This window comes from Marmota flaviventris, chromosome 5 (assembly GCF_047511675.1).
Source record: "Marmota flaviventris isolate mMarFla1 chromosome 5, mMarFla1.hap1, whole genome shotgun sequence".
Classification (NCBI taxonomy): domain Eukaryota; kingdom Metazoa; phylum Chordata; class Mammalia; order Rodentia; family Sciuridae; genus Marmota; species Marmota flaviventris.
Window position 1 is genome coordinate 104,880,541 of NC_092502.1, and position 17,001 is coordinate 104,897,541.

Below are 17,001 nucleotides of genomic sequence, written 5' to 3' on the forward strand. Positions count from 1 at the left end.
TTAAAGGATAGTGATAACTGGTGGAGCAGTGACACCTGTACTCCAATGGCTGCACTGCAGTTCTCTAACACTGGATGCAATCCTTTTGTTAATTCTCTGTCAATTTAATGAGGAAAATTCTGGTTGGTTGCAAATTCAAAGTAGATCAACATGTTTAAATCACTGTCTCAATGCACTGGTCTTTTAAATGTTAAAATGATTTTTATTGCATTCAAGGACATTTTCAATAAATATCTTGAGTTTGAGACTGTGGCTAGGAAATCCATTTGCACTAGAAATCAGATTTCTCTGACCCGACTCCATTGCCCGCAATGGTATTTATCAAAACTACAAATACTAGCACACTGAATTATGTCAATACTGTATTCAGTTGTTCATATCTAAATATTTTATCAGCTAAGAAACAAACCAAATGTAAATGCTGAATATATAGTACAAATCAATGGATTCTTCACAGAAGAAAACAATAAAAGACTAATTTTCTACAACATGACACCTATCCCTTAGTTTTTCAATAATGTTACTTTACCTTTTTCAAGGATAAAACCATGTTTTCTGGCCATTTTTTATCTAAGTTCTAAAGGGCATAAACAAGGATGCACATAATCAGAACTGTTTTCATAAACTTTGGATGTTTCCTTCCTTTACTGGACATCTTGTAATAATGAATGTACAGAGACAAGGACAAGTGTACACTTAAAGATATTAGAGGTTACATGTATTTTGCTAAAATGGCTAGTTGCTTATATGGATGTAGTAAATTACAAGATAAAATAAAGTTTGATAAGCTTATTCATGCCCTGTGAACTTTAGTCCACTCACTGCATAACTTGATTCAGTCACTATTTATTGGTTTAAAAAATTGTTTGTAAAAATTGCAAACCACACTTTATTACACATTTCTGAATCAGGAGAGGGTAATTTATGATACAGTTTCCTTGTGTCACTGACTCTTTGGGGGAGAAAGTCTTTGCAATAAAATAAGAGTTTCCAAACTCTTTAAAAAAACCAAATCAAACAAAAAAACTTGAATTTTGTTCTATGACTGACCTTCACTCTACAGTCCCTTTTACCCAAGGCACAGTCCCTGATGCATCTTTTGGAGGTTTAGTTTCTGGGAAGTTTTCAGCAAACCTCTCTCGTGCTTTGTCCCAGTTTTTTTTACTCTTGTTTTGGAGAAGATGAACCTCTTCAATTGAGGATGGCTTGCCTGTCCCCAAGCCTGCATGTGTTCGCCGAAGCTGAAGCTGGATCTGTTATCAAAAATTGAGCAGAGAACTTATTTTAGCATCTAAACATTAAAATCTACAGTGTCCTACTTGTTATTCTAACTATAATTCTTTGATTTATTAAAGATTGATTCAAAAAATAAGAATAAAAAAACTCTTGTCAAATGCATAAAATACATGCAGGAAGAAGTATACCATTGTCCATGGAACATTTCTACATTGTCTTGCTGTTGTAACTAAGTACAGCCAATTTTTGAAGAAAATGGAGTGGTCCTTCCTTAAATAGCAACTGCAAACTTCATCTTGATGTTGCAGAATATACCATCCCCTTCTAATCAAAAGTAAAAGCCATAGATGTATTTCAATCTCCTGTCCCTATCCTAACCTAATTAAGTGAACAAGAAGGTTAAACATTAATAATAATAAAGATGGGCTGGGTATATAATAGTTCAGCAGCATAATGCTTGTCTGGCATTCTAGAAGAGCTGGGTTTCATCCCCAGAACTAAGTGTCCGATAAAAAGTACCATGCTTATAGACTTTGTTTTCAGACATCCTAGGAAAACAATTAACACCCCATTTTACATAAGAAAATTGAAGTTCCTTGCCCAAAGCTATAGAGCTCATTAATAATACAGCACATATATTCTAGCCCAGGTTTCACTACAAAATTGTATTCTACGCTACCTACAGAAATTTGGTATTACGTTCACAGTGATCCATCTACTTCTTTAGGTACCAGTTAATTATCATGAATGTTTTATAGTCAGGTTATTTTATAAGGTTTTTATTGTGAAGTCAGCTGGAACCTCCTATTATCCAAGGGACTACAGAATTAAGCTACTGCATATTTTACAAAGAGTAGTCTCTATTTTCCAGGTTACACTGTCCTGTTGAACCTAATAGATTTCCCAGCTAATATAGAATCTGCTTGTTGGTAAACTAACACTGTTTTTGCAATGTTCAATACCAAGCAGGGTAAGAATGTCATTATCAAGAAGTGAACAAGTTAGACATGTAACTTCTTTGCATACCATGTGCTAAGTCCTGGGTTCAATTCCTAACATTGCAAAACAAAGAAAAAGCTATACAACTAAAGGATACAGAAGAACCCTTGTCTCAGGAAATAACACTTATAGTATAGTCTAGATATAGGGGAAAAATTCTAAATGAAGCTTTCCCAAAACATAAAATTCCAAATAAAAAAACTCATATTCAGTAATTTAAATGCCACAAAGGCAGTAATCTATTTTGACTTTAAGTATTCCTAGTACTTAAGGCAATGCCTGTCACATTAATTGTGCACACTAAATATCTCCTATAAGAATAAATGAATCTGGGGGCTGAGGTTGTCGCTCAGTGGTAGAGTGCTTGTTTAGCATGTGTGAGGCACTGGGTTCAATTCTCAGCACCCCATATAAATAAATAATGGACTTTTGTCCATTGACAATTTAAAAAAAGAATACATGAATCTAAGGCTGGGGTTGTAGCTCAGCGGTAGAGCGTTCACCTAGCACGTATAAGTTGCTGGGTTCCATACTCAGCACCACATAAAAATAAATAAATAAATAAAGGTATTATGTCTAACTACAGCTAAAAAGAAAAAAAAAAAAGAATAAATGAATCAAAGAAAATGCAAGTCTTACCGGAGTTTTCATTCCTCCACCATCCTTTCCCAGGCCCTCTCCTTTTTTCCAGCCCATCTTCTCCAATATCTTCCGACCTTTATTGCTATCAGTAATTTCACTTTAAGGAAAATTAAAAGGACAATTGATCTATAAAAGACCTTTTAAGCCACATTTAGAATAAATTCATGAATTAAAAATACTTAGTACAGTGACTTTAGAAAACTGCTTGACAATACCTAATAAATTAAAGACAAAAACTCTAATCCTACATGAATTACATCAGAGAAAAGCAAGTACATATGCACCAAATGACATATACAAGAATATTCTTCCAGCAAATTTAACAGCAACAAATGGGAAACAATTCAGATGTTCATTAATGATAAAAATGAACAGATAAACTGAGGTTAATAGAGTATTATACAACACTGAAAATAAACTCTATCTAACAAAATCATGTGGAACAATGAGAATACAGACACAAAATAAATGCTAAATTATTCATTTATTTAAATTTTTAAAATAGGTAGTTAACCTATTGAGAAGATAGTGGTTACCTTTGGGGATGAAAGCAGGATAGTGATATATAGAAACAAGGGGCAAAGGGAATGTAGACTTCTGGGGTTACTGATAAGCTGCTTTTTCTTGTCCAGGAAATGTGCATTCTGTAATGTGTTAATCTTACAATATACCATTGAGTTGGATATTTACTATTTGGATACTTTCCTGTGCATATGTTATACATTAACAAACAAACAAACAAAAAAAAGATAAATTTATGAGAAATAAAACTTTTCATTAAATATTGGCATCTTATGCTGTAACTTTATATTCTGCTAAATTAAGGTGTTTTAAGTTCATAATCTCCAATATCTTATTAGTTCTACAAAATATGCAAATTTAGCTGTTCATTTTTTTATTCTTCTCTAATTTAATTCTAATTAATCTTAATATTTCCCGGGAATACTATGTTACAGCAAATCTGACTCAAAGAGTTGTAAGACGCACCACATTTTATGTACCATTAAGAAAAAACTTGCTATTTGTAGCAGCACAATTCATTATAGCCAAACTTTGGAACCAGTCTAGGTGTCCATTGAAAAATGAAGATAAAGAAAATGTAGTATACATACACAATGGAGTTTTATTCAGCCAAAAAGGAAAATAAAATCATGTCATGTGAAGGAAAATGGATGGAATTTGAGAACATTATGAAATAAGCCAAATTCAGGAGGTTAAGGGCCGTATGCTTTCTCTCATATATGGAAGCTAGAGAGAATAAAGGAAAGAAAAGTTGGGGGTGGGGAATCTCATAAAATCAAAGGAGATCTGTAGAATAGACGAAAGGGAACAGGGGAAGGAATGAGGAAAGGAAAAGAGGAAATACTGAGAATGATACTGGACAAATTATGTTGTTATATTGTACACATGTATGAGTATGTAATAACAAATTCCAACATTACTATAATACATTAATAAAAGAATTTGGAAAAAACTGCTATTTTTAAAATAAGCATAAGTAGTATATCTTTATATTGATGAAATATTTAGTCAAAATTTTATAATTACCACTTCTACATGAAATATTTAAAATTCTGACTCAACTTAGAATGGAAAAATGTACCTAACATGATTAAATGCAGAAATAGTGATAACGCAAACCTAAAAATCACATTTCACGTTTACAAAGCTATCTTACCAAGAAAAAAATAACTGAATCAAAGAAAAATAAGTAAAATACTATCTCAGAGTCATCAAAAACAAAAGAATTTGAATGCTAAAAATGATTATTAAAAGCCAGGCATGGTGGTGCATGCCTGTAATTCCAGCTACTTGAGAGGATGAGACAGGAAGATGGAAAGTTTGAGGCTAGCTTGGGCAACTCAGGAAACCTGTCCCAAAATAAAGACTTTATGAAAAATGCTGGGAATGTTGTTCAGCACTAAAGCAATTAACTAGGATGTGTGAGGCCCTGAGTTAAATCTCCAGTCCCATAAAATTAAATTAAAAAAAAAAATACTAGCTCATTAACAATTTCTTACTAGGCCAGGCTTCGTCTGGAATGTCTGCCATGCATATGTATGGATGTGTAAAAGTATTTATGTGCACATATAAATTTCTAGCAAATAATGGAATGCTAGTATTAGAATATAGTAAAAACAGACTTATTTCCATCTTGTTCTGACCATTCCTTTAAAAGCTACCTGTAAGAATATACTGCCCTGTCAGACTACCCTATGAATGTAATTATGAACCAAAGAATGTCTCAAGCAATATCATTCAATACTCACGAGTGAACTGATGCAGGAGCATCATCTCTTTGGAAAGTTCCTTCACTTCCAACCTGCTCCCTGCGTTTTCCAGCTCTATCTTTATATTTCGGATTTTTCAATGTCTTTTCGTCTTCATAGTCTGTATTCTTAAAAAACACAAAATATTCGTTGAGAAAAAATAATTAATATATACTTTCTGTACATGTCTTACTTTGAAAGTATGGTTCAATGAAGCCTCTAAAATGAAATAAAACAAGCTATGATAATGACAACTGTGCTATTAGATATGCTGTTTTTATTACACTGTCTTTAAATTTTTTATATTATTTCAAGTTGAGTCATGCTTAAGTATAAAGAGTAAGCAGAAAACATGACACAAATATACATTTTGCCTTAATGTTGTGCTCCTATATTGTCACATAAATTTTCAGTAAAGAAAAATATAGACCCTACCTCGGGGTTCAAGAAAGGAATCTATTTTCATTCTTCTCAATGGAACTGAAAGTTCCAAAGACTTAAAGTAGTTTGATACTATTTCTTGGAAAGGAAAATATAGTATAAAGGGAAATACCCTTTCATCCTGGTGATAAAAGTAGCTTTTTGCTTCAATGCAACTCCATTTATATGACTAATCCACTACCCAAAAACTGAGTATAGAGTGTGTTAAACTCCATGCTAGGTGATGGAACACAATACAATTAATAACCCCTAAGAAAAGACATATGTAATTTTTAGCCTGCTATATAGTATAACTGGTTCAAGAATAAAAGTACATACACCATGGTGTATCAGTGGCACAAAGAGGTAGTCAATTCATATCAGGGATCTGTTATTACTGGTTGATTTTTTTTAGGGGGATGGGGGTACTAGGATTGATCCCCAAGGGTGCCTGACCACTGAGCTACATCACATCACCAGCCCTTTATATTTTTGAGACAGGGTCTTGCTCAGTTGCTGAGGCTGGCTTTGAACTTTTGATCATCCTGCCTCAGGCTCCAGAGCTGCTGGGATTCGCTGCATGCCAACATGTCTGCTTCTAATTGATCTTTACATAAAAACTAGAACATTGATCCAGAGATGCTACGAACTAAAGAATAACTGAAGGGAAGTATTGCAGAAGTTTTGTTATTAAACAGAGAAGAAAATTATGAAACCATCTACCCAAGTGAGTTTTTCCCCCACAAAAGACAATACAAAAACTGAGTCAAAATTTTCCAAAGCCAGGCATGGTGGCGCATGCCTGTAATCCCAGTGGCTGGGGAGGCTGAGGCAGGAGGATCAAGAGTTCAAAGCCAGACTGGCAACTTAGCAAGGCCATAACAACTTAGTGAGACCCTGTCTCAAAATAAAATATAAAAAGGGTTGGAAAAATGGCTCAGTGGTTGAGCATTACTATACCAATAAATAAATAAATAAATAGATAGATAGATAAATAAAACCAAAAATTTTCAGGGAACATTTTATTCTCTATCATTTCCTTCTAAACTACAGTGAGATGAAATCTCATCATAATTTTAAATTACATTTCTCTAATTGCTAGAGATGTTGACTGGGGACTAGTTTATATGTTGACCATTCATATTTCTTCTGTGAAGTGCCTGTTCAGTTCCTTTGCCCATTTATTGAGTAAATGTTGTAAAGTTTTTTGTGTTCTTTATATATCCTGGAGATTATTGCTATATCTGAGGTGCAACAGGCAAAGATTTCTCCCACTCTGTAAGCTGTATCTTCACATTGTTTCCTTTGCTGTGAAGAAACTTTTTAGTTTGAAACAATCCCATTTATTGATTCTTGATTTTATCTCTTGTGTTTTAGGAGTCTTGTTGAGGAAGTTGGTACCTAAGCCAACATGATGGAAAGTTGAGTGGTAGCAACTTCTTATTCTACATCATCATGAAGAGTAAAAAGCATGGACAATCATGCTTAATACCTATATGATGTCTAGCTCTGCCATTTAGTGTTTGGGGACAATGAACTTCAGTTTTTTCAAAAGTAAACTGGAAACACTAATTTCCTTCCTGTTCTTAAAGGATTTAAATGGTAACTTTTTTAACAGCTTTAATGAAGTATCATTAACAACAATAAATCGTACATTCAGTGTACAATGAGATACTTTGAAGACTTGACATACCTATGAAATAATCACTACATGCAAGAAAATAAACACATCCATCTTCCCCCAGTTTCCCTTTCCATCTCTGGTTGTTTGGTTTTTGTTTGTTGGTTTGTTTGTTTTTACAGTGCTAAGGACAGAACCCAGGGCCTTGCATATCAAGGCAAGCACCCTACCACTGAGCTACATTTCTAGCCCTCCCTATCCCTTTTGAAACCCAATCCTCCAGACCTTCCCTATGTGTCCATCCTCCTTTGTGTTCAGAAAACAAAATCTTTTTGTTACAATATTTCAGTTTGCTCATCTAAAAGTTTATATAAATGGTGCAGGACAATTCTCTGGGTAGCCTTGGACCAACCCAATTCTCCTCCTTTCTCACTTGTAGTTCTTAAAACTAACTGTGGAATGTGTTAGGAATGTAAAACCCTGAGATATGGAAGGACTGATTTTAAGAGCCCAGGCTCTGTTCCAGTCCCCACCTACAAACAGATTTTCTTCAACACTTCAGCCCAGTGAGTCACATGACTTCATGTATAAGCAGGTTGCTTTCTAGGGTCCCTCATCTGCAGTGTAAGTGGAACACAAATGGTTGAGACTCCATCCACCCAGAATCAGGTTTCTGAGTCCTGGGGACTAGTTTATATGAATCTTAGGCTTCTGCTACTCCTTGTTGCTTATCTATAAATAATAAATCTGTTTCACATAACTTGTTATATATGAGTGTCATCTTTCTCACTAGACTCAATACTAGCTGGAAACCAGTAGACAGTGAACCTGCTTCACAAGTGAAAGCACACTGTATATACTCATTTGACTGTCTTCTTTCACCCAACATAATTATTTTGAGATTCACTAAGGTGGTAGACTATATCAACAGTTCTTCCTTTTTTATCAATAAATAGTTTTCCACTATACAACTATACTGTGGTTTATTTATCTATGTATAATGGACATTTAAGATTCTCAGTTTTGTTTTATAACTATTGCCCGTTAGTGGTTTTATAGAAATATTACTTCTCACAGAAAAACATTAATTAACTTGAATGCTGACTTGCAGTATTAATACTGATTTCAATTAAAGGAAAGAGTGACTGTGAAATTATAGATAGAACCCACTTAGTTATAACCATATAGTTATAACCCATTACTTCCACTTTAAGACTGGTCTGCTGGATGTTTAAAACCAAAAACTTGGAAACCAAAGTCAAGGAAGTAAAAGGGCCAAGGGAAAAGCAACCAACATTTTGGCCCTTGCCCTCTAAGGCCAGCCAGGACCCAGAGAATGATGTGACACCTCTCTGTGCCCTGCAACTCCGGTGAGTCACCCAATCTGCTGATTAGGGAGATCGAAAGGACCCTAGAGAACAAGAATCCAACCAGTGCACATTCTGCAAAGAGGAGGGTCATTGGATAGAAGAATGTCCCTAATGCTTCCAAGAGAAGCCATGTACAGTCAGCAAGACCCTGACCCATCCTGGCAGATGGCACAACTGGTAAAGGAAAGCTAAAGGAACCAAGCTTTGCACACGTGTTCACAAGAGTGATCTGAGGAATCTCGGCTGACTTTTTTTTTTTTTTTTTTTAGTCCCGGGTTTGAACCCAGGGGCGCTTAACCACTGAAACATATCCTCAGCTCTTTTTTGTATTTTATTTAGAAACAGGGTCTTGCACCTGGCTCAGCTGACAGTAGATAGGAACAGTAGATAGGAACAAGGTCAATTTTGACCAACTTGGTCTTAAAACACCTGACAGAAGAATAAAACCAAAGCACAGTCCTACATGGACATTTGAAAGGAAAGACAATGTTTTTTCTTTTTTTAAATGTAACTTAAGGTGTGTGTCAGCCCTACCAAAAGTTAAGTTGGAAACATAAAGTAAGGAATGCCTAATAGATCTAAACTATAAAGTAAGGGAATGCCTAATAGATTTGTCCTGAGTTAATTTGAGTCTCATCTCATAGACCTACAAATCTTCCTAACCTCCTATATAAACTCCTGTTTTTCACTGATATGATTATAAATTACTATCTTCGTAATTTTCAGAGACTGGCTGAAATACTAATTGCTTTTGTGCTAATTGTTTACAAAAAAGTAATACTTTGCTATCTTGTTTATTGTTGTCTTAGCATGATCCCTGACTGTCTTGTCCAGTCACCTGCCATCTGCCATTGTGGACATATGCACTGCCCTGTTCCGGAACACTCTTAACTGTCCACACTCCACCTGATATAGAAGAAGGACTTTGGGTTACTTTCCCAAACTTCACCCTCTCTCATCAGAAAGTAACTTGGAGATGTCATTGCCCACTTTTCCATAGAAATGAAATGTAGATTTTTTTTTTTTTTTTAATACCAGGGATTGAACCCAGGGTGCTTAACCACTAAGCTACATCACCAGCCCTTTTTAAAAATATTTTACTTAGAGACAGGGTCTTGCTGAGTTGCTGAGGCTGGCTTTAAACCCCTGCCTCAGCCTCCCAAGCTGCTGGGATTACAGGTATGTGCCACCATGCCCAGAGGAATGTAGAAATTGACAGTGGGAAATGTAACAGTGGTCTACTTTATGCTTTAAATATAGCCCTTGCTGCTCTGCCACTACAGCTTATTTTTTAAATGGACATGTTTCTTTCTCTTCCTTGCTCCTTGCTCCTCCCTAATCTCTCCCCTTCCTTAATCTCAGGGAAACAGTATTGCCTTTCTTCCTCATCCTAGGAAGAGTTATCTGTCCTTGAGCACACTCCTAGAACAGGAATAACGTAATTCAGACTTTGGGATAGCACAAGATCTCAAAAAAGACTATCTCCCAAATTAACAAGTGAATTACAACCACAACAGAGAATACATGAAATGTAGCTTTGAACCACCTTTAAAAAAAAAAAATGCAGCTATGAACATTTCTTTATTAGTCTCTGAATCAAAATATGCATGTATGTCAAAATACACTCTACTGTCATGTATATCTAAAAAGAACAATTTTTTTTAAAAAGCCAAAATAAAAAAATATGCTTGAATTTCTCGTTGGTAAATACCCTGAAGTGGAATGGATGAATCATAGTAGGTGTAGTTTTTAAAATATTTTTATTAGTTGTTCATGGACCTTTATTTTATTTACTTATTTATATCTGGTGCTGAGAATCAAACCCAGCGCCTCGCACATGCTAGACAAGCGCTCTACCACTGAGCCACAACCCCAGCCCAGTAGGTGTATTTTTAATTTCTGTTTTCGTTTTGTGGGGCTAGGGATCTAACTTAGGGTCTTGCACATGTTGAGCAAGTGCTCTACCCCTGAAGGACAGCCCAAACCATTAAGCTTTTAAAAAAACAACCAAACTTTTTTCCAAAGCATCAACAACATTTTACATTCCTAACAGCAGTATGTGAGTTCCAGTTTCTCACCTTCTACCACCTAATATATGTTTAAAAATTTTTAGCATTCCAATAGATGTTTAAGTGATATCTCACTGTGGTTTTAATTCACATTTCCTTAAGGACTAAAATACTGAAAGTATTCTCATATTTATTTGCCATCTACATATCTTCTTTGGTAAAGTGTCTATTCAAATATTTTGCCCAGTAATCCCAGAGACTTGGAAGGCTGGGGCAGGAGAATTGCAAATTCGAGGTGAGACTCAGTAACTTAGCAAGGTCCTTAACAACTTAGTAAGACCCTGTCTCAAAATGAAAATTTAAAAAGGCTAGAGATGTGATTCAGTGGTTAAGCACCCCTGGGTTCAATCCTTGGTTTACCAAAAAAAAAAAAAAAAAAAGTTACCCAAACTGGGCCTTTTGCTCTGGGGCTAAAGTGATCCTTCTGAGCCAGTCTCCCAAGTAGCTGGGACTACAGGTGTCCATCACTGTGCAAGACAATCCATTTTTTAACTGTTCTCTCATTACTGAGTTTTGAGTTTATATGTTCTAGATATATGTCTTTTATCAGACACGATTTGCAAATATATTTCCCAGTCTATGGCTTGTCTTTTCATTCTTATAAATGAAGTTTTAAACTTGAGGAAGTGTAGATTATCAATTTATTCTCATAGATTGTGCTTTTGGTGTTAGATAAACCTTATTTTTTATTAAAAGGTTTCTAGTTTAAAAGTTTTAGGTTTTACATTTATATCTGTAATTTTTGTATAAGATATAAGACATGGATCAACATTCTTTGTTGCTATTGTTCATTCTTTCTTTTACATATTGCCATTCAATTATTCTAGCAATATTTAATGGAAAAAAAACAACCTTTCATATCCTTGTTTAAAATCAATTGTCCATATATATATATATGTGTGTATATATAAAAATGTATATGTGTGTTTGTGTGCATATATATATATTTATTTACATTTTCCTAGACACAAGTTCCATTAACTATATGCTTTATCTTTATGCCAGTATGATAATGTCTTAGTTCCTAGTTTATAATAAATCTTGAGAGCAGATAAAATTATTCTTTTATGTTTTTCTATGGCATCTTAATGCAAATTTTTTAAAAACCAGAAATGTCTACTCAATGCAGATTATGATTATCATTCTCCTACTCTAACCTCAGCAGTTATTAGATTATGAATACCAAAACTAATAGAAATTACATAAACCTCAAAATCACACTAAATAGTTGTTCTTTTATTATATAAATGTACTTAGCATTCTGAAGGCTTTTCTATTCAAAACCAAATGTACAGTTCAACATATGAGACAATATTTAACATCCTTACCTGCAAACCATATTTTACCCTTATTTTCTTTAATTCTTTTCTTCTTTCCAACTCTTTTTCTTCCTTACTTAATGCTGGGCCAACTAAAAAGAAAAAATTGTCTTTGGTTTTAAAAAAATCCAATACATATAATAGACTTTGTAGAAAGTTAATACTAATGTTAATTTAAAAGGCTGGCATCGACATAACTCAGTGGTAGAGGACCCCTGGGTTCAATCCCCAGTACCCCTCCACACACACACAAAAGGCAAAACACTGGTAATATTAGCACCCTATTTGGAAACTTAACCTATTTTGAAAGTAAACCAAAGATTCATGTTGTTATGTAATGGGCCACATTCACTTGCAAATTAATTAGAAAAATTAATGAATATGCATACTTTTTATTTACAAGAAAAACTGATGTCTAAAAAGATGACTGCTTACTTGTTCAAAATCTCTACTTAAACTTCTAAGGCTTTAGATAGGTGAGATTAAAGCACTACAGCAATACCCTACAGATTGATATTTATTATTTTAAAAACTGGCATATACCAACAATATACAAATATCAACTATCAATAGAACAGAAAACCCATCAACAAATAACCCTTAACACTTTTAGTACAATATTTTCTATGTTAGTGTTATATAAAAAAGGCAGGCCAGGGAAATAACTCATTGGTAGAACACTTGCCTAGCATGTGTAAGGCCCTGGGTTCAATCCCAGTACCAGGAAAAAAAAAAGACAAGATTTAACTATGGATACCTTTCTAACATCAGTAAACAGATATTAAAAGGAAACCAGGCTGTGGATATAGACAGAGCATGTACTTAGCATGAGTGAGGTCCTAGTTTCAAACTCTAGCACCACAAAATGAAGATTAAAAAAAAAGGAAATGAATCTTTACTATGTCACTTTTAAAATCATCTGTTCACTTGAATTGACAAAACTTGTATATATACTATACGCATGATGTTTTGAAATTCTGACATATACACACATTGCAGAATGGCCAAATCAAGCTAATTAACACATATTTACATCAAATACTTTTTATATATTTTATTTTGAGACGGGGTCTTGCTAAGTTACTTAGGGCCTTGCTAAGTTGCTGAGGCTGGCTTTGAACTTGTTGTCTTTCTTTCTCAGCGTGCTGAGCTGCTGGGACAAAGGCTGTGACACTGTGCCCAGCTTAAGTCACTAAATATATTAACTAAGTGTTAGAACTAAATATTTTAAAGATGTATCAGTCATACCCACATTTAACAATATGTTTCACATACCAAAAGACTCATCTTTCTTATCAAGGCGAAGGTGAGCTCTAACCTGCCCTGGTTCACAGCCATCACAGGTATCACTGCCAGGGTGAATGTGAAAGGACAACACAGTCTCTCCAATTTTCACTTCATCTCCATGCTCAAGTACATAAGGATCACATTTAGTTTTTGGCTAGAGGGGGAAAATTTAATAAAACAAACCAAAACAGTCACATATTGTATTTTATGTCCATTATAAGTAATGTCAGATTAAAATAAATATTTAAAATGGTTCTCAATGAGATATGCACACACTTCTATAACTTCATTAATGACCCATAAATAATAATCTACAATAAATTAGGAATATAGCTCAGTGGTAGATAGCATGCTTAACAGGTCCTGGATTCAATCCTCAGCACCAAGAAAAGTAAAAGTTTTCTACAGTGGAGATGATCCCTGAACTGAGCAATTTATAATTTCTATCTTATTAAAACATAAAAATCTCCTTAACTTCGTGCCCAAACCAAAAGAAACACCCAACTCTGAACTTCAAACAACTTGGTAACAAAACACATAATCATTACAGTCAAAAAGATGAAGTGTTAGGACAAAGGGATAAGTATGCCATATCTCCTTTTTTTCCTCCCTCTTCTTTTCTCAATAATTTTTTTTTCATTTGCTACTCTTAATAAAAATAAGGCCTCTCTCTTCTAATTCTGTATATTTTTTCACTATATGCCAAGGACTTTGTTACATGCTAAAGATATATGAATATTAACTGGATACATATAACCCCTGCTTTCAAGGAGTTTCCAGTTTAGGAACATTTCCATTAAAACAATTAAAAAGAAAAAAATAAACACTGGGAGTGTAGCTCACTGGTAGATCATTTATTTAGCATGCACGAGGCCCAAGTTTCAATCCACAAAAATGCAAAAAGAAAAATAAAAAGGCCCCTAAAGCTACGTAAGAATATTTAAATAGTTTTACAGTATATACATATCTAAAAATAAGGCACAGATATATCATTAGAACCCCAAATTCAACAGCTAAGAATCCACTCATTATGTACTTTGTTTTAGTCCTTCCTGAAAATTTCCTTCCAAGTAACACATTTGGACTTCAACACTGATCTGAATCTAATGATATTTATAACGACTATGGCTAAAGGAATAAAAGCTTTCAGTTTAGTTTTAAAATAATTTCAATTAGTTTTAATAAAAAAAGTACAGGCAAATAATACATATTCACTCACCTGAAGAATCTGTTTTCCATTAACAATTGTGCCATTCTGACTGCCTTGATCCACAAGGACATAGCTTTGTAAGTCATGATCAAAATAAATTTCTGCATGAAACTTAAGAGAAAAGAAACCAAACAATTAAAAAGTACTAAAAAAAAAAAAAAAAGTACTATGGTTTTTCGTGTGTGTGTGTGTGTGTGTGTGTGTTTTAAAGCATGGATAACAATGTAGAAAAATGAGACTAGATCCCTATATATCACCCTTCACAAAACTCAACTCGAAATGGATCAAAGACCTAGGAATTAGACCAGAAACTGTGCAATTCCTAAAAGAAAACATAGGGTTAACATTCTGAAATATAGACATAGGCAACGACTTCCTCAATAGATTCCTAAAGCTCAGGAAATAATACCAAGAATTAATAAATGTGATAGCATCAAATCAAAAAGCTCTGCACAGCAAAGGAAAACAAGAATGTGAAGAAAGAATGGGAGAAAATCATTGCTAGCTGCTCTTCGAACAGAGGATTAATATTCAGAAATATATAAAGGACTCCAAAAACTTAAAACCAAAAGACAAATAACCCAATTAATAAATGGGCAAATAAACTAAACAGACATTTCTCAAGAGAAGAAATACAAAATGGCCAACAAATAAATGAAAAAAATATTCAACATCTTTAGCAATTAGGGAAATGCAAATCAAAACTACACTGAAATTTCATCTCATTTCAGTTAAAATGGCAGCCAACAAGAATATAATAACATGGTGTGGTGGCACATGCCTGTAATCCAGGAGCTAGGAAGACTGAGGCAGGAGGATCGAGAGTTCAAAGCCAGCCTCAGCTCCTTATAGAGGCCCTAAGCAACTCAGCTTAGTGGTTAAGTGCCCCTGAGTTCAATCCCTGGTACCAAAAAAAAAAAAAAAAAGAATACAATAATAAATGCTAAGGGTTAGGGATGTGGCTCAGTGGTAAAAGTACTTGCCTAGCACATGTGAGGCCCTGAGTTCAATCTCCAGCTCCACCAAAAATAAATAAATGCTGAAGAGGATGTGGAAAAATGGAACACTTTTACACTGTTGGTGAGATTGTAAATTAGTACAACCAGTATGGAAAGCACTATGTAGAGTCCTCAAAAGACAAGGAATGGAGGGGTTGGGGTTTGGCTCACTGGCAGAGCACTAGCCTAGCATGTGTGAGGCACTGGGCTCGCTCTTCAGCACCTCATATAAATAATAAAAAATAAAGGTACATCAAAAATTTAAAAATATTAGCAACTTAGGGACTGGTGGGCCTACTCCAGCAGCTGGTGCAGCACCAGCAGGAGGTCCTACTCCCTCCACGGGGGCTGCTCCAGCTGAGAAGAAAGTGGAAGCAAAGAAAGAAGAATCTGAAGAATTCGATGAAGACATGGGCTTTGATCTTTTTGACTAAAATCTTGTAACATGTTCAATAAAACATGTTACTTTGCTGATTAAAAAAAAATAAAGCAAAAACAAAAATTTAAAAAAAAAAAAAAAACCCAAACCCAAGTAGTGACGTTAGTCAGAATTTGTTGCTTCTGTAATGGCATTTCTCTTTCATGTCTCTAATCTATCCTTACTAGCTCCTATGGCTACTACAAGTTTTTCTTAAGTTATTTTTATGGTCCATGTTTAGGAAATGGCAACAGTATCAGTACTAAGTCATTGGATAAATGTTTATTGAAGGGTCACTATTGTGCTGAATATGAGAGATAAAAGAATGGTAAATTAAAGCTCCTACCTTCTGAAAATCCCCCATGTTATTGGTTTATGTTATTGGTAAGGCTTCCTGCTATCTACTGGAAGCCTTACCAATAACATAAACAGTCAATTAGCACATACTTTGTATGATAATGTTATATTCAACGAAATACATGAGAAGAGAACTGCAGATCAACTAAAAGATGGTAAAGCTCACAGAAATAGCAAAAGGAAGTGGCTATGAAATTATCAAAGTAATATAATATGTACTACAATTAATTTTATGCAGCTGTGATTTCAAAATGAAATCTTTACCGTTTTTACATTTCTATTGACTCCAAATGGCACTATGTATGGTCCATGTTTGCACCCCTATTTTGACAAATTTTAACTTTAAAAATAGATTTGTGAGGGGGTGGGAGGGAAAAGGAGGGGGCAGGGGGTAATTAATGATGGTTGAATATGATGATCATTATTATCCAAAGTACATGTATGAGGACAAGAATTGGTGTGAGTATACTATGTGTTCAACCAGAGATATAAAAAATTGAGCTATATATATGTAATAAGAGTTGCAATACATTCTGCTGTTATATATAAATAAAAAATATTAAAAAAAAAAAAAGATAAGGAATAGAACCACCATACGACCCAGCTATACAACTCCTTGGAGTTTATCCTTATTTATTAAATAAAGTCAGCATAATATAGTGCTAAATTTATACCCATCTTTATAACAACACAATTCACAATAGTTGAAACAATGAAACTAGCCTAAGTGTATGTCAATAGATAACTGTATTAAAAAAACTGCACTGGAGTTTTATACAGTCATA

General features: G+C 34.4%; 1 protein-coding gene across 1 annotated transcript in view; it reads right to left on the reverse strand.

Moving 5' to 3' along the window:
- Nucleotides 1-615: 615 nt before the first annotated feature.
- Aggf1 (angiogenic factor with G-patch and FHA domains 1) overlaps nt 616-17,001 on the reverse strand; it is a 37,445-nt gene continuing 21,059 nt past the window's right edge. The window contains exons 9-14 of the mRNA XM_027927845.2: nt 14,453-14,554; nt 13,222-13,387; nt 11,956-12,038; nt 5,148-5,275; nt 2,875-2,974; nt 616-1,253 (exon numbers count right to left, since the gene is read on the reverse strand). Of these exons, the coding sequence (XP_027783646.2) occupies nt 1,053-1,253; nt 2,875-2,974; nt 5,148-5,275; nt 11,956-12,038; nt 13,222-13,387; nt 14,453-14,554 (780 nt within the window). The 3' untranslated portion in view covers nt 616-1,052. The remainder of the gene's footprint in view (nt 1,254-2,874; nt 2,975-5,147; nt 5,276-11,955; nt 12,039-13,221; nt 13,388-14,452; nt 14,555-17,001) is intronic.